Raw genomic sequence first — 23845 nt, 5'->3', positions numbered from 1 at the left:
TTACAGTGGAGTGTTAGTTAGAGTGAGTTTGTTTTCTGGATATGTTTACTGTTTATGTTTCAGATAATACCCTTTTATGTTTTGAATGCAACAAATTACTTTGGTCGTATAGTTGATAAACATGTGGATCTTTATGCAACTCTTGCTGCTGACATGAAAGAGTATTTTGAAGATTCCAGTAATAAAACAACTGTTGAAAAGGTGGAGAAATTTGGATTATATGGATTAGCAGAAAAAGTAGCTTTTCACAGGTAAAGTGTCTCTTTATTTCATCTCTAGAAGTTGTGAAGCATAAGGTGACTTCAAGTGGTGTTGAATCGCTGTTTTCATCTCTGCCCATATGACCGGTGTACACGTACTGAGCCTGGCTGCCTCCCAGGAGGGCGGTGGTGGGGTCGTGTTCACCCTGGTCCGGCTCAGCCGTACTCTCGAGGCTCCTCTGCCCTGGGGCTGCTGAGCACAGAGCGTGGATGACAGTGTGACATTTACCTATGGACAGTCAGCGACTCACTTAATTCTAACAAAATTCCCATCAAGTGGGCACAGTTCCCACTTTACAGAGAAGCAGACTGAGCCCTGGTGAGGCTATGTAAGTCAGCTAGGTCAGCCCAAGAAGTGGCACTGTCAGCGTTCCATCCTGCCTCGTGTGCCTGTTTGCACCGATGGCCCTCGAATGCCCCACCCGTCCCCGCTTGGTGATAGCCCAGATTGAGAACCTTGGAACATTTAATTTGCTATGTTAATTTTTCTTGTGTTGTCCGATAAAGGAATTTCCTTTATTCAAAGTACTACACTGTTTTTTATACATAAGAATACTTGAATTAAATAAATCACGGCTAAGTGCTCTTGGTGACTTCAGTTATTTTATTTCTAGTATGGAGTAAAGCCGTGCAGTTTAGGGAACTTTTGTGTGGTTTGCTTCTAACGAGGAAGCCAAGGCGACGATTATTTCCCTTTGGGTCTCTGTGTTAGACTGAGGCCACTGTTGTCCTGTAGGGTTCAGGTGTTGGAGATGAGCCAGAAGGAGGACACGTGGGCCCTGGATAATGTCCTTGTGAAGTTCATAGATGAAGGCAGGACCAAACTCATCACAAGAGACCAGCTGCTTCACCTCCCAGAAAGTTTCCACGCTCTGCCCCCTCAAGCCGTGGAGTTTATCGTTTGTAGAGTGAAACCCGCGGACAATGAGATTGAATGGAATCCAAAGGTGAGTTATTTGGGCCTTATATATTTTGTTGACTTTCAGAATATATTTAACCCAGAATATACACAGAATTGAGGTGTATTTGAATTTGGAGTATTGGGTTTGGGTTCACTGCTTCCTGTGTCTGGTCAGGAACGCACTCCCAGCGCCATGTGTAGACCAGCTCTGAGCCCTCAGAGAGGCCGGGCGTGATGGGCCGTGGTCGTCATTAGTGCTCGCACACTTTGGGTGTGAAATATGCACTGTGCTAAAAATAAACTGGCTGTTACTTAAAGAGAATAAACAGTGTATGCGCTTAGGATACCCGTGTCACGGGGGGCACATAGGTGATGGACCCTCGCCAGAGGGACCAGGTAATTCCACTGGGCTTGGGAAGCTGGGCAAGGAAAGAGAGAGAGAGTCCAGAAAAGCTTCCAAAGGAGGGGACGTGCCCTCTGGGTCCTTCAGAGTGGGTAACTAGCATGTCACCAAGCAGAGCGGATAAGGCACTGTGAAGGCGAAGAAGCCCCCCTGTACCAAGGCGTGGAGCACATGCCGTCTCGGGTGGGTGGAGCGGCCCCGCCTTCGGCCCGGCAGGGACGTCACCAGAGCACTAAGTCCTGTTCATGACGAGGCTCCTGATTCTTCAAAGGAAGGCTCAATTTCATACAGTCTGATTAACAGGATATGAAAGAAGCCATTGCCGTTGGCAAAGCAAAAGGTATGGGTTGTAAACAGTGGAGTTAAATGAGGACAGGTGCAGAGGTGAGTCCCAAGCACAGGTCTGTGCTGTGGACTCCTCACACCGCGTGGTTCCCAGCGTGGGTGCGTGTCCCCCATCCCCTCTGTCAACTGTCAACCTGTCTTTAAAGGATGGATGTTTCTTTCTTCGGAAGCTCAGTGAGAGAGTGAGGAGAGAGAGTTCTACTGTTGCTGGGGACCAGGGCCCCCCAACCCCAGTGTCCCTGCTGCTGAGCAGCCCCAGTGTGTGACCTCGTCCTCTGGAGCAGCTGGAACACCCTGTGCTCGGGACTCACCTTTGCACCTGTCCTCATTCGTCTCCACTGATGGTTACCCTTGTTGGTGAAGGGGTGTGATGGCCTCCATAACCTGCCCCATGGGGTGGTCGGGAGGCTCAAATGAAAGGCATGGAAAAGCTTCTTGCAAAACTATAGAGCACATACAGAATAAAGTGTTTTTTTAAAGCTTCAGATAAATTACTTAAGTGGTTTTTTTTTTTCAGGTTACTAGGTACATTCATCATAAAATTAATGGGAAACTGCATGATGCAAAAGTGATGTTGGCTTTAGGAAATACGGTTTGGATCGATCCAATGGTAAGTATGCATTTTTCTTGAAAAGAAACGTGTGTTTGGATGGGCCCCTAAAATTATCCAAATTATTCTAACCTGTTGCTTGAATAACTATTTGCCTCACATAAACGGAGGCTTATTTGATAAGGGCTCTGTGTAAAGGAGAGCTTTTTCCATGTTATTTGGGTCATGAATGTGGTCATGGGTTTTTTGGTTTAAGGGAACCTTTTATATTGTAACCCAGCGCTCACAGGTTGTGTGTGTGTGTGTGTGTGTGTGTGTGTGTATAAATCACACACGCTCACACATACAACCGAGACAGAAACTTCATGAAACTATTAATAGTACACACGGCAGTGTCTCCCATTTATAATTCTTTTCCAAGTGGTGACTGTGCACTGGTAATCCGATTTCACAGTCCTCTGCCCACACAGGTGGGAAGCCCTGGGACAGTAACTGCCCTGCAGAAGCACAGCCTGTGCTGGTGTAGTTGTAAGTGATCTTAAAGTGGTCAGTAATGTGGAGGATTCCGGTCCTCAGGCTTTCCAAGACAGATTTTATTATGTTCACGGTTCCTACCTCATCCATTCACCAGATATTTATTGAGCACCTACTGTGTGCTAGGACCTGTACGGGGCACTGGAATTCCATTCATGAGCAGTCTCCTATCCTGTGGGGGTGGGTGGGACTGAGCATGAGGCCAGGACATGTGACTCAGGGCCTCAGCCCGTCCCTGCTGAGGCCGGCACCATCCCCCCTCTGCTTGCACCCTGGGAACTCTACTTTTCAATTCAGAGTTTTGCTCTATTAGACTTAAATCTTAATTATTATGATTATTTATACGATTTAAAGGAATTCAGTTCATAAAAACTTTTGTTGAAAGTTCTTTTTATAAGAGTGAAAAAGCCTTAACATGGAAAAGAAGAGTTTGGGTATAAGATTTAAGAGTAAGAGGAGAATATGATTTTTAGAAGGGAAGGTAGAGACTACCAGTGCAGGTAAATGAAGAGGTCTGGGGGGGTCTTAGTCGATGTCATAATAGTCAATATTGTGGTGGTTTTTCATCAGAGAAAAAACTGGAAACTTTATTAAGCAAGGATTTTTTAAACTATAGCTAAGAGAATGAAGCAAAAAAGAAAAGAAAACCCACCTGGCAAACATGCTTCCGCAGCTCCAAAGTGTAGCACTGTTCATGGCACACTGGAGGGGAGACAGACCCCACACCTGCCGCCTTCTCCCCCCAACACCAGCTCGGTCCCCAGGCTGAGTGGAGAAAGGCTCTTCTGCTATCCCTGGACGGGAGTGCATTCCCGATTCCCGCGCTCCCCGGGGAGGCGCCCCAGCCAGCGCCAGCCTGGTCTACTCCGACCCCCATGAAAGTCCTGGGGCCACACCTCCCAACAACAGGAATCAGACAATTGCAGATTTTCGTGTTCTACTTAATTTTGTGTAAACCGAAATGGATGAGAATGTTTTGGTTGCAGAAAAAAACAAGTGGAGGAAACTGTCCAGGACGCAGGATTTAGGGCCTTGGTGTAGGCCCTTTCTGGGCATCTGAAGACCCTGAGCCTTCTCGTGAGGAGAGGTAAAAAGCACAGGAAGGAGAACCAGAAAGATTTAAGAATTGTGCGTGTGGTTACAGCATCACGGATGGGCCTTGTCTGGGATTTTACCTCGGGGCTTGATTTTGGCCCCAGCCCCACACCTGATCATATTTCTCCAGTACGGGGCTGGATTCTGGAAGATTCCAATGAGGAGGCCCTTGTGGTGGCACATGCCCTGGTGCATCAGACATTGCACAGTGAGATCAGGAGGCCACGGTGAGAGTGTTTGTGATTCATCTAAAGTTCTAAGTGTAATTCCTGCAAACATATTTTTTCTTTCATTCAAGGTGCACACTACAAAACTTGAAAACTTGAGAACTTCTGTCATTGATTATAATGTTCGAGCTGAAATTTTGTCAATGGGAATGGGCATTGATAACTCAGAACATGTAGAACAACTGAAAAAATTATACAAAGGAGCTAAAATGCCAACTTTTGAAGAAAGCGTAAGCCAGACCCTGTAAGTGGACTTTTGTCTCCTTTTGGAAGAGCTGTTTTGTGGCAGTATAACTCACAAGTGTTATGGACATTTTTCTGAAAGTAGAATAGTTTAATGAGTCTCTGCGTTCCCATCACTCAGCTTCAATAATTACCAACATTTGGGGAGTCTTATTTTATCCAAACCCCAGCCCACATTTTTGTTTTTGTTTTTGTTTGACTATTATAAAACAAATTCCAAATATATTTCATCTGTATCTCTTACAGAATGAATTTTTGTTAGCTTTTTATTGACAGCACACATACAGAAAAGAACACGTATTGTAAGTGTGGCTTGGTGGATTTTCTGAGCACAGAAACCAGCACCAGATCAGAAACAGGGCATGACTCAGAGACACCTCCTGCTCCCCCCGCAAGGGCAGCTGCTTTCCAGACACAAAACAGCATGGATGGCTCTTCCCTGGTTCATACTTTGAATGGAATCATGCAATGTGTCTCTTTCATATCTGGCTTCTTCTTTTTTTTTTTTTTTTGCGGTACGCGGGCCTCTCACCGTTGTGGCCTCTCCCGTTGCGGAGCACAGGCTCCGGACGCGCAGTCTCAGCGGCCATGGCTTACGGGCCCAGCCGCTCCGCGGCATGTGGGATCCTCCTGGACCGGGGCACGAACCCGCGTCCCCTGCATCGGCAGGCGGACTCTCAACACTGTGCCACCAGGGAAGCCCACAGTAACTGTTTTTTAAGTATACAATTCAGTGGCAGTAAGTACGTTCACATTGTTGTGTAACTGTCACCACATTCTCCAGACGTTTTCATCATCCCAACAGAAACTCTGTACCCATTAAACCATAATGCCCATTCTCCCATTCCCTCGGCCCCTGGGAACCTCCGTTCTACTTTCTGTTTCCATTAATTTACCTCTTCTGGGTACCTCATATAAATGGAATCATACAATATTTGTCCTTCTGTGTCTGGCTTATTTCACTTAGCGTAATGTTTTCAAGGTTCATCCGTGTTGTAGCAGGTATCAGAATTTCTGTGCTTTGAAGGCTGAAAAATACTCCATTGTGTGGATGTACTGTGGATATTTGGCTGTTGTGAATAGTGCTGCTATGAACATTGCTGTACAAATATCTGTTTAAATTCCTGCTTTCAGCTCTTTTGGAATTTCTGGATCCCATGGCAATTCCACGTTTAAGTTTTTGAACTGCCAAACTGTTTCCACAACAGCTGTGTGTTATGTTCCCTCCAGCAGTGTACAAGGTTCCTGTTTTCTCCATGTCCTCGGCTAGAAATCAGCCTGAAATGAAAGCTTAGGGTCCTCTCAGGACTTTTCTGAGCGTGCATCTTGCCTCGGCTGCACGTGGCTTTCTCAGTCCCCCCCCTCCTTTTTTTTTTTTTTTTTTTTTTTTTTTTTTTACTGTACGCGGGCCTCTCACCGTTGTGGCCTCTCCCATTGCGGAGCACAGGCTCCGGATGCGCAGGCGCAGCGGCCATGGCTCACGGGCCCAGCCGCTCCGCGGCATGTGGGATCCCCCCGGACTGGGGCACGAACCCGCGTCCCCTGCATCGGCAGACGGACTCTCGGCCACTGCACCACCAGGGAAGCCCTCTCAGCCCCCTTTTGAATGTCCTAATTTCCAGCGAGTCTCCCCCTAGCTTCTCCAGGCCTTTGATGGTCTGCTGTGTGTCTCCTTGCGTCATACCTTGCCTCAGGTGTCCATGGGTCTGTAGTGGCCTCTTCTGAGCAGTGCCCACAGCTTTCCTGCCTGTGTTCTGAGTTCCGTGAAACAGAGGTGAGCATCTTGCATTGTAGTCCCTCAGGTGTCCCCCAGATGGCTTAGAATGGACTACACAGTAATTCACACACGAAGTCTGCTCTGCCCTCTCTGATTTTGGGGGTGGGGGGTGGGGGGACAGGAAGGTGGTTCAGACAGCTTCTGGTGGTTCTTTCAGTGTGTCTGTGGGGAAATGGGAACCTGGAGCTTCCTAATCCTCCGTTTTGCTCTGTGTGTGTTTTGGATGCTGGAATATTTTGTTCAGTCTGACTTTGTTTCATTTGACCTAATTAATAGATAAATACTTCTAACTGAAGTTGCCAATAGGTAAAGTTGAAATTTTAAAATTTGTTCATTTATTCAGCAAATATTTATTGATTGTCTACTGGGGATACAGCAGTGAACAAAACAGATGAGGGGCCAGCTCACATTTCAGTGGAGACAAATGATGAGCAGGTTACAGAAACACATAGTGGATAATGTGGTGGTATGTGAGATGGAGCAGATCAACACAGAAGGGAAGACGGGGTAGTTTGGGGTCTGAGACGGTGAGCAAAGACCCAAGAGGTGAGGCCTGACCCAGGCAGATACCGAGGCGTAGACCCATGTGGGCAGAGGGAAGGCTTGGTTATTCCTTGGTTCCAGGAGCAGAGAGGAAGTTGCAGTGACCAGAGCAGCAAACAAGGGGAGAATCTAGGTGTGAAGGTCAGATCTTGTTGGACCCTGTGGCCGTTGCACGGGTGGGCTCCTCGGAGGAGGAGGTGGAACCATGAGAGAGTTTTGAGCAGAGGAATGGCTTAATCAGAACATTCTGGGCTACCGTGTTGAGAACAGACTGGAGCGGGGGACAAAGTCTGTGCCCAGAGTTCAGGACAGGATGACAGCGGCTCAGACTAGGGTGGTTTTGTGGAGGTGGTGAGAAGCAGCGGGTTTCTGATTGTAACTGTAGTGGGCGTGTGGTCTCGGGGGGGCCTGGTCAGCAGATCCTGGTATTGAGAGCCAGGTTGCTGGACAAGGCCCCGAAGGATTGAGCACTGGGACTCTAATGTTGAGAGGTAGCCGGCAGTGGGGACGTGGGGGAGGAGCCTGAGAAGCAGCAGCCTGGAGCCGGGGGGCCGGGGAGGGCGTCCAGGACAGCAGGTGAGGGAAGGGTTTCACAGAGCAGGGAGCCATGAGCGGCCAGGTGCTGCGAGGCCAATGAAATGAGGACTGAGAACTGACCAGTGGATTTAATGCTGTGACCATTGGAGACCTTGAAGGGTTCCTGAATTACTGCTGAGGGTAGGAGAATTTCAAAGAACATGGCAAAGATTAAAATAGTCTTAAGTTTGTAGAGGTTTCTATCTTAATAAAATTGGGTGCCTATGGAATTAGGATAGATTTTGTTTTCTACACACTTTCAGGAAACAAGATTTGCTCCATACTTACTTTTAAGATATTCTTTTAAAAATGAAGACACTACTACAGTTCAGTAGATTTAATCAAGACAGGTTGATCACTTATAGGAAACACCACAACGACCGTTGAGCCCCAGCTCTGCACAAAGCACTCTGCTCAGTCCCTCTGCACATGTGATTCTGTGGTTGCACAGGAGTGCCGCACACCTTGGTGATAATCACAGGCAGAGGGACGTGCAGAGGCCTCGCAGTCTACGGAGGGAGCCTGCCTCCAAGAAGGGACTCCACGTGGGGAGGTGGGTTGGGGAGCTGGGATGGTTGGACCAGAAGTGAGGAGAATGGCACCATTCCTACAGCAGACTGGGAAAGAGGACAGAGTCTGGGGACGTGAAGATCTGGAAGCCACAGGGCTTAGTGGTTGGCAGACCCAGGGGAGTGTGACTGTATAATTCTGAGCCCTCACGACTGAGAGTAGCCAGCTCGGAGAGGAGGACACACTGAGTGGGTTTGGACACGAGTTTCAGGTTAGTGAAGGTGTAAGCCTAGAGCTCAGGAAAGTGGCTGGGGAGGCTCTGGTTTGCTGGGGTTTGAGGAGAGTCAGAACTTGTGTAAGTGTGAGAGGTGGAAGGAACAGGACCCCAGGAGATGAGGGTCGAGGGGAGATCAGAGCCATGGTGGAGGAAGAGGGTGGGCAGCAGAGCGTCTGGGGCTGCACAGCGGTGAGGAGAACAAGGCCTGAGGAGGGGTCCCTGCCTGGGTGGCTGGAACGTGGGACACTGCCCTCCATGCCACAGGCATCATGGGTGTCCGTCAGTCGTCCCCTTGGAGACACACACGCACACTCCCTAACCACAGGTGTGTGTGTGTGTGTGTGTGTGTGTGTACACACATGTGTTTGTATAGGTTTGCTCCTTTACGCTTGAATTATCTCAAAAAGGATGCACAAAAAATGAATTACACTGTCACCCATGAGGAAGGAAATTGGTGGTTGGGGAACAGAGGTGAGAGGTAGATTTTTCACTGTGTAGACCTTTCTATTTATTTTTAAATATTGAACCACATGCATGTGGTTACCTGTTCAAACAACCAAAAGAAAAGCACAATTAAAAAGTTTTACAAGAATGAGATAGCCCTCTATATACTGATATGAATAATCTCCACTTATTAAGTACAATAAAATAAGGGGTAGGAAAGTGAATGTAGTGGGTTCCCATGTGTTTAAACTCGCGTGTGTGTCTTTTAGCTAGAAAGATGCAGATGGCAGTATTTGCCTTTTTATGCAAAGAATGTTTCTAGCAGTAGATCCAGACTGGTAAGAGGGTGCTCTGGGGAGGCTAGGGCAGGAGAGGAAAGGCGATGGCTTGTGTTATCCTCTTTGAAGTGGGTAGCAGTGCATACTGTCCTCTAAGTGATTTGAAAAGAATTTTATTTCGGTAAATGGGTTCCTGCCTTTATCGGATGATATGTGTGTGTCGATCAGCTACTCTGCACCCGATGCCAGGGGCGCAGTAGTGCCCAGAGCTGACTGACCTGCCCGTCATCTGTAAATGAGCCGTAAGCTCTGTGCGGGTCTGACTCGTGGTAGGAGGTACTTCACAGACGTGTGTTGCTGGCCTGCCTCCCTCTTCTTGCCAGGAGGTCCCTGTAGGGAGCCAGATTTTGCCTGTCTCCTCATCTCACAGTTAACCTCTGCCTCTTCTACCCAGGATGCCTTCTTCAACAGAAGACGATGCTTGTCTGCAGAGCACACAGCAAGAGGACAAGGGCTCAGAGAGAGGTGCCGACTCCCAGACAAACTCAGAAAACCCAACACATGGTTGGTTATGTAAAAGACTTAACTTAAAATCATTAATGCTTGGAAATTTACCACCGTTTAGGCTTTCCACTTTTAGATGAATTAGAGAAGGTGACAGAAACTGATATTACCCAACTTTCTATTTTTGACAGTACGGCTTCCAATTTTTTTGGTAACTTTTTTCCTATTTGAAGTATAATGCTCACCCAGTAAAAGTGCACAGATCTTAAGTGTACAGCTCATCAGAATTTTTCCTATGTGTATTACCATTACCCACGCCCAGATCAAGCTGTTGAACATTTCCAGAACCCCAGTGGTCTCGCTTACGCACCCTCCCTGTCTGTAACCCTGCCCAGTAACCCCTGTTCCGACTTCTGTCACCATCAGTGTTGCTGAATTGGAAGCACATGGTATACACGCTTGTGTCTTCTTTCACTCAACTTTATGTCTGTGAAATTCATCTAGATTATTGCAAGTAGCCGTGGCACTTTTTTATTGCTGAGTTGTATTCCATGATATGCATATACTACAGTTTATTTAGCTGTTCACCTGTTACAAGACATTGATTGTTTTCAGTTTTGGACCTACTGTTAACAGAGCTGCTCATAAACATTTTCGCTCAGGTCTTTGGAAGCTTCAGATGTTTCAGATTGAGAATTTAACTTGCATTGTTTTAGGCAATGTTATGTCCAGCAGTGGTTCCTTGTGTGTACTGGCCACTGTTCTGGAAGCCGTTAGTGGGGCCCTAGCAGGTTAAGATGCAGAGACGCTGGAGCATTTGTATCCTATGGCCAATAATTGTATGTGGTTCCTTTTCAGAGAGTTTACTCTCCCAGTTGTTTAATCATAATATTTAACAAGGCAAATATTTGTTTTCTTAGTCTGATATCTGTTTCTTAGTTATACTAAGTGATCTGCATTTTAATTTTTTAAAATTATTCTTTGCAATTGGATACTTTGGTTACTATGAAGTTTACACTCTTACAGTCTTAGTGAGTAGTTCCTCAACTAAAAGTTGCATAAAATGCAAAAAAGTACATATATATACATATATTATGGAGTCACATATCAATAACCTATAGGAAAATTTGACTCTTTGTACAGAAACTTTACCTGAAAACACTGGAGATGCTTCCATTAACAAAACTACAGGGCCTCTGAAAAGGTATGCTCATCATTGTTGGGGTCTGCTTCCCTTTCTTGCCTAGCGAATAAACAGAGATGAGTGTATAATCCTCTTCACTTTCTTCTAGCTTCCACCCACAAATAAAATGGTTCCAAAAAGAGGATGTGGTCATATTGAAGATAAGAATAAGGAATGTAAAAGATTACAAATGTAAATACTTTAGAGATAGAGTTGTTTTCAGGTGGGTTTATGGATAGCTTATAAAGTAAAAGAAAGAATTTCTAACATTGTAGAAGGCTGACCTCCTTTCCTTTTGTAAACCTAGTGCCTGGGCGGGAGAGAGATTTTACTCGGCTGATTTGGAGCTGCAGGCCAACATAATAAAAGATGATTGCCAATGCACAGTGGAAAATGGTGAACCAATAATCACTCTCTCGAAAGAGAAAAAGGAGTCTTGGTGTGGCTTACTCAGACAGAGGGTGAGTTGAAATCAGCTGCGCTTGGGCTTAACACGCTGAGCATGTTTTATTCTCTCACTTAACATAAACTGTTATATTGAACAGAATCCTAACGTGGCTTTTGATTTTGATCACTGGGAAGAATGTGACGAGGATGAGGATAGCCACTTCTCCAGGGTAAGGGGGGGCACCCATCCCTTGGAGAGTCGTAGGTCCTGAGCACCGGGTGGGGGGGGGTGGACGCAGTCACTCAGCTGACTTCAGCAATGTGGCCTTCGTGGACATGGGTCTTCATGTAAAGCTCTTAGGTATCCGTTTTCTCCTCGTGGTTGATCTTGGTGCTAAATGTTCTGCTTTGAGGAAGTTATCAACTCTTGGTTATAAACATACCTCCTTATAACACTTTTACAAATATTTCTCCTAGGAAAATCGTTTATTCATAAGCAGGCAAATTTTACCTGCTTGTTTCTTGCTTAAAATAATGAAAATATAAAATAGGTCACAAAATACAGAGCTAGAACCCAAGGGACTTTTTCTGCAATGACCAAAATAATGGGGGGGTGAGGGGTGGGGGAGATTTGCTAATTAATCTGTAATTAGTAACACATTTTTAATACTCTCTCTCTTAGCTGGTAAATTCTAAAAATCCGTCCTGCAAAGTGGTAGAGTTGGTTGAGACCAGTGACAAAGCTTCAGATGAAAACGAAAGTGAGAGTGAATGAGGATGTGAATGAAATCCTGCAGAGCGGCCAGAGGACTCTGAACAGAAATGGATGTTGCTACATGACCGAGAGCTGAGGAGACAGGCAGTCACGTTCAGACCTTTTGTCACTTCAAGGATCAAGTATAACTAAGTGCTACCTTGTGGCACCGGGATTAGTAACGGTGAGAAGTTCTTAACTGATTGAACAATGGGCCGATGATGAGACTCTGGAAGGAAGGTAGAAGCAGAGACACAGCGAGTGCTGGGCTGTCCTGCCCATCGCCTCTGGTGTGAAGCCCACCTCAGCACTCAGGTTGAGTGATGCCCGCCGCGGCGTTCGGGTAATGAACTGTACCATCTGGAGTTCGTTTTTCTTTTTTTTCATTTAGACCTGTGTTTGGTTACATTCTTAAAACCTTCTCTTGTGCATATAAATTGAGATTTCTTAAAATTCATACCCCGCACGGCTTAACAGACCTTTTCAACCATGAGTTAGTTGAGATTCAGGGTTAACTGTCTGTGTACTAATACTCCTAGTATTCTTTCGATATTGATAGCTACCCAGGGTAAGTTTACTTCCTGTGAAGAGACAGTCCAAGGATGAGAATGGGGTTCCCTCAGCAATAGCAGCCTGACCCAGGGCTTTCCGGAGGTAAAGCTAGTGCTTCCGAAGAACCCTTGGAACCTGCAGAGTCCTGGACAAATAGGACACAGGTTTCTCTCCAGTGGAAACGGAAAAGGTTATGTGGGGTGCCTGGAGGTAACCCTCAGAATACCTGGATGTGGTGAGCCCTGAAAACATTCATGACTCCATCCTGGGATGAGGCTGCGGTGCCTTAATAAGGTCACGAGGTTATCAAGAAATGTGTATTGTCATTACCGCTTCAGTGTGGGAATGCCCAGAGCCTGACTTTTCATGGTAACTGGAAAAAGTTAGACAGGCGAGCTATTGGGAAATTTACACCCCGTGCACTGCTTTAGTGTGGGTCTGGCGGCTTTGCCTAGAAGTGGAAAAGAGCATCGGTACGTTGTTGGAACTGCCCGCAAGATCTTTCTTCTTTTTACACATCAGAAAGCACAGGTGCCCAAGTTTGTGTATGTCCCAGGTATTAAATGAGAGGTAAACTCTCTGTCGTCAAGCTGTCGTGTCCTGTGAGCAGGCGTGGATCACCGTCTGGCTGTCAGTTTCCTCATCCGTAGAATAAGACGTTCAGCTCCTCGTGGGGCCTCACCTGGCCTCGGGGGCCCGAAGCGCTGCTGGGCGGGGTCAGGCCGCTGCCCTCTGGTGGGAGGACGCGGCATCCAGCCTGGACAGCTGCCAGGAGTGCATCCTTGCTGCTGCCGTGACTCCCGTGGGTTAACTGGCAGGTGTCCGATTGGCACATGAAGTGTACGGGGAGTGATTTTCCTTTTTCTTGGCTAAATGGGGCAGGCTCTTTGGGAAGTGGGAAGTGCTGGTGTCTTTGCTGGCAAAGGTCCTGATTCTGCAAAACCCTTTTAATGTCCTCATCCAGTGTACTTTGCTTCCACCGGGAAGGGCTCTGGGTCGGCAGCCAGGCCTCCTGAGCTGCACTGGCTTTCCTTGCGATTGTTAGCCACCTGCAGTGTGTGCTCGGTTGTATTGTCTCTTTCGTAAAACAGCCCAGAATAATAGCAAGCAGTAGAGCTGCACAAACTGTGTTGCCCACATGCAAATGGTGGGGTCCTGCTCTCAGGGAAGATAGAATACTGATGCTCTCGTGTGGTTCACTACCAGCTAAATGAAAGTATTGGCCAGAGGAGGGTCCATGTTTAAAGTTCAGTTTCTTTTTTGAGACATTTACCGTTATTTGAAGTTCTGAATAACATTTTGTAAGACATAGGACACCGGCTTGTGAAATGTAAACAGTTACTAATTGCTTTTTTTGTTCTCTACTATTAACATGTACTGATCTCACGTTTGGGGGGGAATTTCTGAAATGGCTGGTAAAAGTACTTTCGTCTCTATGCTTCTAAAATTGCTCACACACTTAGTAAATTTTGGTGTGAGTGTCTTCTGCAGTATATCAATAAAATTTCAGTGTTTTCACAGAAATGTTACTTTTTTCCATTTTTTTAGACCGTATTTTGTCAGGAAAATCCATGAGTGCCAAATGCAAAATAGAATTTTATACACCACACTTTCTGGTTTGACCGAAATGCCAGTGAAGGCTGTCAGGGAACCTGCGATGCTGAGCCCCTTGAGCCCCTTGTGGACACAGGCTGCAAATGGTTCCGGACGGCCAGCTTTGCACTGGGGGCCTTGACGTCCAGCCTGGGACAGACCTGCTACATACATCCCAGGTGAAATATGGGTAGGTAGTAAAGCATTTGTACTTTATTTAGTATTTTAAAAATCTATCTCAATCAAAGCAAAAGTTCCACCAATTTTATATTTTTATATATATATATATATGTATATATATATACACACACATATGCACCTTTCTGATCACTGAGTTTCAAGAATTCCCTTTATTGAAGCAGGTGTGATGTGCCCCTTGTTGAAGAGTCACCGTGTGGTGGGGGCCGTTCTGACTCAGCCCTTCCCTGGCCACCAGCCTTCTGCTGGGTTACATCCTCACCTGCTAACTTCAGCAAACACCCACCCAGAGAGCTAAGGATAGCTAAAAATAACAGTATTATACACATGTGAATACATTTTTTTCTTAAGAAAAACATCAGGAAGAAACAACCACAAATACTGCTTACAAAAATAAATTCTTCACAGCTTAGACTTGGCCACAGGAGGCTGGGCTTTGTCACTCTGGAGCTTCCTCTGGGGGGACGACTTCCATCAGCATCTGAAGGTGCATGGTGAGAGGCTCTGGAGGGAAAAAGTGCAGTCAGAAAACCATAATTTAAAATTAGCTTCGCGGGCTTCCCTGGTGGCGCAGTGGTTGAGAGTCCGCCTGCCGATGCAGGGGACACGGGTTCGTGCCCCGGTCCGGGAAGATCCCACATGCCGCGGAGCGGCTGGGCCCGTTAGCCATGGCCGCTGAGCCTGCGTGTCCGGAGCCTGTGCTCCGCAACGGGAGAGGCCACAGCAGTGAGAGGCCCGCGTACCGCAAAAAATAAAAAAAAATTAAAATTAGCTTCGCCTTGCTTATCAATGAGCAGTGATATTATTACTACTTCTTGGTGATGTCTCACATCAGAGCCTGTGCTCAGGGGACACAGGTGGGTAGAGGTGGGCAGATCCATCCTGGGAGCTACGGTGGTTCTTTGGAGATAAGTTATTTCCCATTAAAGCATTAGGAACCTACTAAATATTTTACTGCCACCAAAACATTTACAGGAAGAATATGAATGACTCAGTTACATGTGTGTATTTAACTACCACTGACCAAAGATCGAATGTTTGGTCTGAAGTCACTAAGTCTGCATCCTGTTTAAAATACAGGTTGTTAATTCTTTTTACCTCCTTAATTTTAACTTCTTATTGGTTTCTGTACGGAACAGCTCGGCTAAATATTCTAAAGCTGAGAAATAAGACATATTTCAGGCCTTTAGGTTGTAAGTCATCCTAGGTAGATTCTCTGTCAGTATGATCAAATGCAAGTCCATTTTCAGAGGCATGGGAAAAAGTGGCTGTTTTTCAGGTAGCAATATACCTTTTCTTTCGTTTCTATAGTAGTGTCCCTGCAACCCCTCTCAGCTTCGGGCTTAGATCAGCGTAAAGAGGTTAGGGGTAGGGGGAGCTATTTCAAGAAAGGGGAAAAGTCTTTGGGAAATAATAAAGCCATATTTTGGTTTTGCTGTCCCTTTGGTAACGAACATGAAACAGATTCTCTGTCTCTTAGAACACCGCTGTCAGGTGAGAGGTGGTACCAGTTTCACAGGTGGGGACACAGAGGCAGAGGGAGTGGAGGCAGGCATCCCCGTCGCTGGCGGCTCAGTCTAAATGGAGTCTCAGGGCCAGCTTCCCCCACTTGCAGTTGGGTTTTGCTCTTTGCTACCTTGTATGTCTCCCTAAGTTGTATGCATCTACATAGGGGTGCCTGAGGAATGGCTGTACTTCCCTGGTGAGAACGAGCTGAAGGCAGATTTTTCATCACATTTACTCAGGTACTACGTGGCTGCTGTATAGATGCAGGATGAAATTGTACACAGCCCAGTTCCTGCCTCTGGGGAGCTCATGTTTAGGGTGACGGAGACCAGGCAAGGCTGTGGATCACTGTTGGTCTGGTGAGGGGCTCGGGAGCCTGGCAGGCTTTTGTGAATGGCGTTCCTTGCAGCTGGCTGCGCCGTGTAGAGTATAACACACCCTTGGGTGTACTTCAGGGTGCTCTGATGTACTCTGCCATCACTGCTTGCTTTTTCAAAATGAAAATGGCTAATACAGCTAAACTTTTAAACAACTTGCCTAAAATACACAACGAATCAGTACTGCGGAGTGAAAAGCAAGAGCCGTGGCCTTGGCGTTGGAAGGCTCAGGCCCTCGTCCCAGCTCTCGCATTTTGGGTGTCTCTGGGATGCTGCTGAGACTCCCAGATGATGTCCGGGTATCAGGCACAAGGAGGCAGTGCTTCGGGTGTGGGATGCACAACAATGTGAATATGTATTGTCACTACTGACCCGTACACTTAAAAATGGTCAAGATTTATGTTATGTGTATGTTACATTTGAAAAAAAGAAAAAAAAACGGTGCTTCCTTTTCCTGCTTGTTACAGGAATTGATGGGAACAAAGGAAGAGGCCACAGGTGGACCCCAGAGGTGTCACACTGAGGAGAACAGGTCATGCCTCCTCCCAAAGAGGAGATGAAATTTGTTAGCTGCGCAAGACCCTGTGATGAGAAGGTCCCGGTAGAATCGGGACAGATGAGGCTACAGGATGTCGGGCCTGCCTCACTTTACTAACAGCAAAGCAGTCCCTCAGTTGATACTTACTTGAGATCTTCTGAGCCCATCCAAACTTATAGTAGACAAAAAGGAAATAAAATATAAGGCCGCTCAGCATAAATAACACACAGTAGAGATACTCCCATGCAGGCTGGCTGATGATTGGGGCCAACACCAAAAACACGGATAAGAGAGTCACCAAGATGGGGATGAAAATGGGCACCTGTAGGCAAAACAGAGTGGTGTCATGATTTGGCCATGTGCATTCATTTCCTTTTTGAAACTTTTCATTCAAAACAAAACACTTGACAGAAAGAAGAATATAATGAACTCCATGTACCCCTCCTCCAGTTTCAATCATTTGTAAGTAAAATTGCCAACCTTAGTTCATCTTTTTCTTTTCCCTAGACTGTAAAGAAAATGCCATCATGTCATTTTACCTGTAAAATACGCGTTATACATCTCTAACTGATGACGACTTTGTTTTTAACATGTTTGTTCGCTCCTCTCTTTATCTTGTCATTAATTCGTAGGAATTGGATGGTTTATCCTATACAGTATCTTCATTCTAGCTTTGCCTGATAACTTGCTCCTCTGTCCCTCTTGTTTCCTGTAAACCAGTAGTTAGCTGTGGAGGCAAGAATACTTTGTAGCTGGAGCAGTGCACTTCCTCTTGTAACACATCATGAGGCACTTAAGGTCTGACTGTCACACTTTTGAATCCCTAAAGTCCATCAGTGGATTCAGGGGCTGGAGAGGAATCCAGTCCCAGCGGATCTGGATTCACCCATTTCTCCAGGGCGTTTGGTAGGAAATGGCATTTAGAAACCGTAATCTGGGTGGTTGGGAGTACTCAGTGTTCTTTTATAAGGACAGAGAAAAAAATTTTTTTTCAAGAAGGGAAAAAAATTCATAAATTTCTACTGATAGTTTCCGTTCAAATGTAAGATTGCACCTTTTTCCTTACTTTCTCTAGACTTATGCCTTCTTTCCTTATGCTTCTGAAAATCTTCTCAATGGCTTTCACATAATTACTTACTTTATTTATCCTACAATGTGCCTATAATAAACTTCAAAATAACTGTACCAATACTACCACTGTAAGAAGTAGTATGAAGTTTAAGATTTTTTTGCAGTTCTTTTTAACTGCACAGTATAAGCCACAAAGGAGATGCATTCAGAGTCCTGCACTTTAATATCAGTTCTAGTGATTATGTTCTCTGTGTGGTTATGTTACTTGTTACAGAGTAAGGTTTCTTTATCTCCATTTGTTTCTAGTTTTTTAGGTTTTTGCTTTTTCCCTTTTTTATTTGATTTTTTTCATATTATAAATTTTTTCTTGATTTTGCTTTATTCTTCCATTATTTCTCTTTCAGAATAAACACACGTATATGCACAAATGTACATACACATGTTCATCTTGCACTCCTCTTACATAAAAGGGAGCAAATGCATAAAACACAGTTTTGCGCCTTGCTTTTTTCCATTAATATATTCCAGAGAGTCATAGTACTGTGTAAAATTACTCATCCATTTTTTTACTGCTGCATACCACTCTACTTTGCGGATGTACCAAAACTTATTCAACCAGTCTCCCATTAATTGACATTTGGGTTGTGTTGAACCTTTTTCCATTACCAATTAATGCAACAAGTAAGCTTATGTATATTTCATATTTTTGTCGACTTCACTTAGGGATGGATTACCTCAAAACAGGATGGCTGGGTCTAAAGGTAAATGCATATGTAATACTGCTGGATATTGCCAGGTTTCCCTCTGTAGTGGCCATACCATTTGTATTGCACTAGCAGTGTTTGAGAAGGCTGTTTCCCCATAGCCTCTCCAGTGGAGTGTGGCCAAACTTTGGGATTTCTGCCCATCTGATAGGCAAGGAATGGTATCTCGTTAGAATTTTGGTGTGCCTTCTCTTCTAAGAAATAAAATTGAGTTTGCTGGGGTGCATTTGGTTCATGTTTAAGTGTCGTTGCATTTTTTCATTGAACTGTCGTTTTATTTTCTTGTGTCCATTTCAGTTGTTAGTAACTCCCATCTCAATTTTAGTAACTTTAAATTAGGGATATTTATCCTTTTTTTGTGATATTATTGCAAATATTTTCCCCGATATTTTATGTATATGTGTTTTAAACTTCTCTCTTTTTGAATGCGTTCATTTTTATTTTGGGGTGGTTATAGTTGCCCCTTTTTAAAAAATTACTCCTTGATTTTGAGTCATGGGAGAGGTTTTCTTCATTCTTGAATTACAAAGCAATTTATATTTTCTTCATGCATCAGCACCATGATATCTAAATTTTAGAATCTATATATTTTTTTGAATTTCTGAATTTTTTATACAGCAGGTTCTTATTAGTTATCCATTTTATACATATTAGTGTATACATGTCAATCCCAATCTCCCAGTTCATCCCACCCCCACCAGCCACCACCCTCCACCCCCACCCCGCCACTTTCCCCCCTTGGTTTGTTCTCTACATCTGTGTCTCAATTTTAGAACCTATATTTTAATATTTTTCTTATTTTTAGATTTTCCCTGGCTATTTTGTCTAGTTTGTTCTTCAATATGAACTTTATAATCAACTTGTCGAACTCCAGGAAAAAAAATTAGATGGTGTTTTTTATTGCGATCTCATTAAACATCTAAATTAACGATGCTGAGTTTCCCTATCCAAGAACGTGATGGATTTCCTTTTGTTCAAGTTACCTTTTCTGTCTTTCAGGAGAATTTTACTTTTCTACTGTGATGTCTGACCTCTTGTTAAGTTTATGGCTAGGTGTTTTTTGGTTTGGGGACGAGTTGTTCTCTTCCATTATCTTTTAATTGGATATCGTTTTTATAAATGAAGGCTATTGATTACAGTGTGTTAGTTTTATGTCATATTACTTCACTATATTTTCTTATAGTGTTTTCTTTGATCCTTTTGGGTTTTCCAGATGTACAGTTTTATTTTCTTTGAAAGGAGAAAGTTAGACTTTTGAAAGTCTTTTCTAATTCTTATGCTCCACATTGCTTTCTCTTGTTTAATTGCCTTGCTGATATCTTCAGAACAGTGTTAGCTGACAGCAGAAATAGAAGGAAGGCTTTTTTTTTTTTTTTTTCCCACGGTACGCGGGCCTCTCACTGCTGTGGCCTCTCCCGTTGCGGAGCATAGGCTCCGGACGCGCAGGCTCAGCGGCCATGGCTCACAGGTCCAGCCACTTCGCGGCACGTGGTATCCTCCCAGACCGGGGCACGAACCCGCATCCCCTGCATCGGCAGGCGGACTCTCAACCACTGCGCCACCAGGGAAGCCCAGGAAGGCATTTTTGTCTTCATCTTGGCAGAGATCTTTCTAGTGTTACCTTATCAATTAAAATTGCTTTTTTGCCATAGGGCGTGTTTGTGTGTGCGATCATGCCAAGGAAAAGGTTATAAATTCCTATTTGTGTTTTTATCACTAATGTATGTTGAATTTTATCTGGTGGTTTTTGGCAACTGTGGGAGGTGATTATAGGGGGTTTTACCATAGGTATATTAATATGATGAATTATATCCCCATGAGTTAAATAAATCCAGTTCATTCTAATCTTTAGCCACCCTTGGACAGACTTGACTTAGTCATGATATGTTTTTAATAGAATTGGATTCTATTTGTTAAAATATCTTATTTAAGATTTTTATATCAATGTTCAAAAGTGAGATTGGTCTGTGATTTTCTCTTCTCCCCTTTTTTGTGCTATCTTTGCAAGGTTTGGTATCAGTGTTATAGTCCATAACAATAATTTGAAAAATCAATAAAACGTCCTGTAGCTTACCTTAAAAAAAAAAAAAGAGAGAAAGCATAAACACAAAAATAAGAAACAAAAATGGAGAAATAATCTCCAGAACACAGGAAGTTTTTTTTTAAAAATCATAAACTATTTTGTACAACTCTATACAAATAAATTCAAACACCTAGATGAAATGGACAGTTTTCTAGGAAAATATAGTTTACTAAAACTAACCCCAGCAGAATCTGAATTCATGGTGAAATTCTAAAAATCATATAATCCAGTTAAGTGCTTTCTTTATGTTTATTAATTCCTTCTATATCCTTTTGGTTTTCTTTGTTGTTCTTTCTCGTGCCCTTTGAGTTGCCTATTTAATTTGTTTTCGTTTTTGTTGATGTAAGTAATGTAGTGTTGATGTAAGTAATTAAAGTGCTGATCATAGATTATATGTCTTGTTTTCATTACTGTTACTTTTAGGAATTTATGTACTTTCATTTCCTATTTCCTTTTGGACCAAAATGTTTAATTTTTAAAATTAATTTCCTGTTTTATTGCATTATAGTCAGAGAATGTGATCTGTATCATTTCTGATTTTTTAAAAAATAAATGTACTTATTTTTTATTATTTATTGTTTTAGGCTGCGTTCGGTCTTCGTGGGTGCACGTGGGCTTTCTCTGGTTGCGGCGAGCAGGGGCTGCTCTTTGTTGCAGTGCACGGGCTTCTTATTGTGGTGGTTTCTCTTGTTGCAGAGCACGGGCTCTAGGCGCGTGGGCCTTAGTAGTTGTGGCACATGGGCTCACTGTTGTGGCTCATGGGCTCTAGAGCACAGGCTCAGTAGTTGGGGTGCATGGGCTTAGTTGCTCCACAGCATGTGGGATCTTCCCGGACCGGGGCTTGAACCCGTGGCCCCTGCATTGGCAGGCAGATTCCCAACCACTGCGCCACCAGGGAAGCCCCATTTCTGAGTTTTTTAATCAGGGTTTTTCTTTGTGGTATTAAACATTGTCAGTGGTCAGACCTGTCCCATATGCACTGTGTTTGCTATTTGGGGGATTCAGAATTTGAAATGAATCTCTAAGATATACCTTGTTATGTTTTTATAGATCTGCAGTCACTTTTACTAGTGATGTGCCTGGATCTGTCTTGTTCTCAGAGAGATGTTTGAAAGTCTCCTATTAGTGTGTGTGTCTGTTTCTCCTTGTATTTCCTATAGTTTGTTTCGTAAAAGTAATTACTGTGTGGTGTGGTGAATGGGTTTTCATAACTGTTGTCTCTTTATTGTGAATTTTAGCCTTTTGCATTACTAAATGGTCTTTGTCTTGTGTTTCGGGCCTGAGTGCTTGTCTGATAAGATCACAACCCCTGTTTTCTACGTATTTTCATTTGCTTGATTTTTCTTTGCCTATCCTTTTACTTTGCATTTTTCACAGCTCTGTAAACCTGCCTGAAAATTTTTTCTTTTAATGTCTCATTTAAACCCATTTAAACTGAATAAGCTGGGTTATTCATACAACTGATAAGTTTGGTCTCCATATTGCTTCATATCTCTATATAAAGTACCTTCGACTTACTGTCAGTTTTCTGCCCTTAAAGAGTGACATTCTGTGGGAAAACTCTTCCCGGGGCCTACTTCCTTTAAGTGGGAAAATTACCATGTATCACATGAAACCCCAGACTTCTAACCAGTGTTTTCAGATATAACAAAAAACAGTAAATGCATATATATATCCAACATGTGTTATACCTGGAAGTAAACTGCTTTAAAAATGACCTCCTGGTGACCAATTAGTATGATTGTTAGTAAATGGTTACCTTTAATGCAATAACATGTTTCCCAACATCTGAGACACACATGCCTCACACTTTCCAATATGCCTCCATACGACTACGACTTGTGTTGGATTTGGAATGCCATTTGAAACTTTCCTCACACACGTATTAAAAATATTGTATTGCATTTGGGGAATTTAAATATTCTTTTTTTTCCATATAACTATCAACTAGAAATAAGAATATTAAGAGATTCATAGATTCTATAAAGTTGTTTGGGGATGTTAAAAATCAATAAGCAAAAAACAGTAACAACAAAAATCCCTAATAAGCATTCTACCGGGAAAATGTCAACCAGGAAGATATTCTCATTTGTTTCCCTATTCGAGTCTTTATATATAGGTTCTTTTATGATATGGTTTCGTGGATGTGTTTGTGTGTGGGTATGTGTGTTGGATATATCTACCTATAAACACTGTTTTTGTTCTGAGAGTTACCATTATAAATAGTAGGTATTAATACCTTTGTCTCCTCTTTTTTAGATATTATCTATAATAAGCAGTAATGAAATAAGCTAGGATTTCTTCTCTTTCCCCCCAGCATCTAATTTTAAATCGTATCCAAAGGCAGTTTCCCTGAGATACTTTCCTTAACTGGCATACTTTCATATGCTTTCTCTCCCATTTTTGTTGTATTATGTTGTCAGTGCTTAATATTTATATACTGTTTTGCTATCTTTATCTCCCATCATTTAGTCTTAGTTCTTTAATTAAATATATTCACCTTATGCCAATGGCTTTTTGGTTTCTAAAGCTCATTCTCTAGCGATTCCTTAGGTCTCATGTAACAATATATGCTTTGAGTTATTTCGTTGGTAACTTTATTCTTCAAGGTCAATTTGACTGGATATAAAATACTTGACTTACATTTTTTTCCCTTGAATATCTTAAATAAGTTGCCCACAGTCTTACAGCATGAAGTGTAGCTGATGAGAAGTCTGATGCTTGTATTATTTCCTTTCCTTTATAAGCAAATTGAGGTGAAGGAGGACAGGAAAGGAGAAGTGGATATACCCAAAGCTTTTTTTTTTTTTTTAAAGAAACTCCATAGTTTTATCAGAATGTATTTCTTTGTTGCCCAGTCTAGTTCGGATTTCCCAGTTACACTGTATGCCTTTCAGTGTGTTGGTTCAAGTCTCCCCTCCTTTTGTGGTCTCCCCTCCTACCTTCCCTCACACTTCAGGAAATGTTTCTTGAATCATAGCTTTTAAGCTGTTGGTGGGAATGTAAACTGATACAGCCACTATGGAGAACAGTATGGAGGTTCCTTAAAAAACTAAAAATAGAATTACCATATGATCCAGCAATCCCACTACTGGGCATATACCCAGAGAAAACCACAATTCCAAAAGACACATGCACCCCAATGTTCATTGCAGCACTATTTACAATAGCCAGGTCATGGAAGCAACCTAAATGCCCATCAACAGACGAATGGTTAAAGAAGATGTGGTTCATATGTACAATGGAATATTACTCAGCCATAAAAAGGAACGAAATTGGGTCATTTGTTGAGACGTGGATGGATCTAGAGACTGTCATACAGAGTGAAGTAAGTCACAAAGAGAAAAACCAATATCGTATATTAACGCATAT

General features: G+C 43.4%; 2 protein-coding genes across 2 annotated transcripts in view; one reads left to right on the top strand and one right to left on the bottom strand.

Annotated features, from left to right (window-relative positions):
- The window catches only part of TDRD12 (tudor domain containing 12), a gene marked incomplete at both ends in the record, with an annotated part of 80042 nt that extends 68230 nt beyond the window's left edge, over positions 1-11812 (top strand). Inside the window, 10 exons of the mRNA XM_082676935.1 lie at positions 64-251; positions 997-1207; positions 2427-2519; positions 4387-4559; positions 9418-9527; positions 10611-10671; positions 10760-10873; positions 10958-11111; positions 11196-11267; positions 11720-11812. Coding sequence (XP_082533061.1) covers positions 64-251; positions 997-1207; positions 2427-2519; positions 4387-4559; positions 9418-9527; positions 10611-10671; positions 10760-10873; positions 10958-11111; positions 11196-11267; positions 11720-11812 — 1269 coding nt within the window. The remainder of the gene's footprint in view (positions 1-63; positions 252-996; positions 1208-2426; positions 2520-4386; positions 4560-9417; positions 9528-10610; positions 10672-10759; positions 10874-10957; positions 11112-11195; positions 11268-11719) is intronic.
- A 2572-nt stretch (positions 11813-14384) lies between these two features.
- Positions 14385-23845, bottom strand: part of SLC7A9 (solute carrier family 7 member 9) — a 33119-nt gene continuing 23658 nt past the window's right edge. The window contains exons 12-13 of the mRNA XM_082676166.1: positions 16703-16877; positions 14385-14638 (exon numbers count right to left, since the gene is read on the bottom strand). Of these exons, the coding sequence (XP_082532292.1) occupies positions 14574-14638; positions 16703-16877 (240 nt within the window). The 3' untranslated portion in view covers positions 14385-14573. The remainder of the gene's footprint in view (positions 14639-16702; positions 16878-23845) is intronic.

The sequence above is a fragment of the Grampus griseus genome (assembly GCF_964374135.1).
Source record: "Grampus griseus genome assembly, chromosome: 19".
NCBI lineage: Eukaryota > Metazoa > Chordata > Mammalia > Artiodactyla > Delphinidae > Grampus > Grampus griseus.
This window is presented reverse-complemented; position numbering and strand designations above follow the sequence as displayed.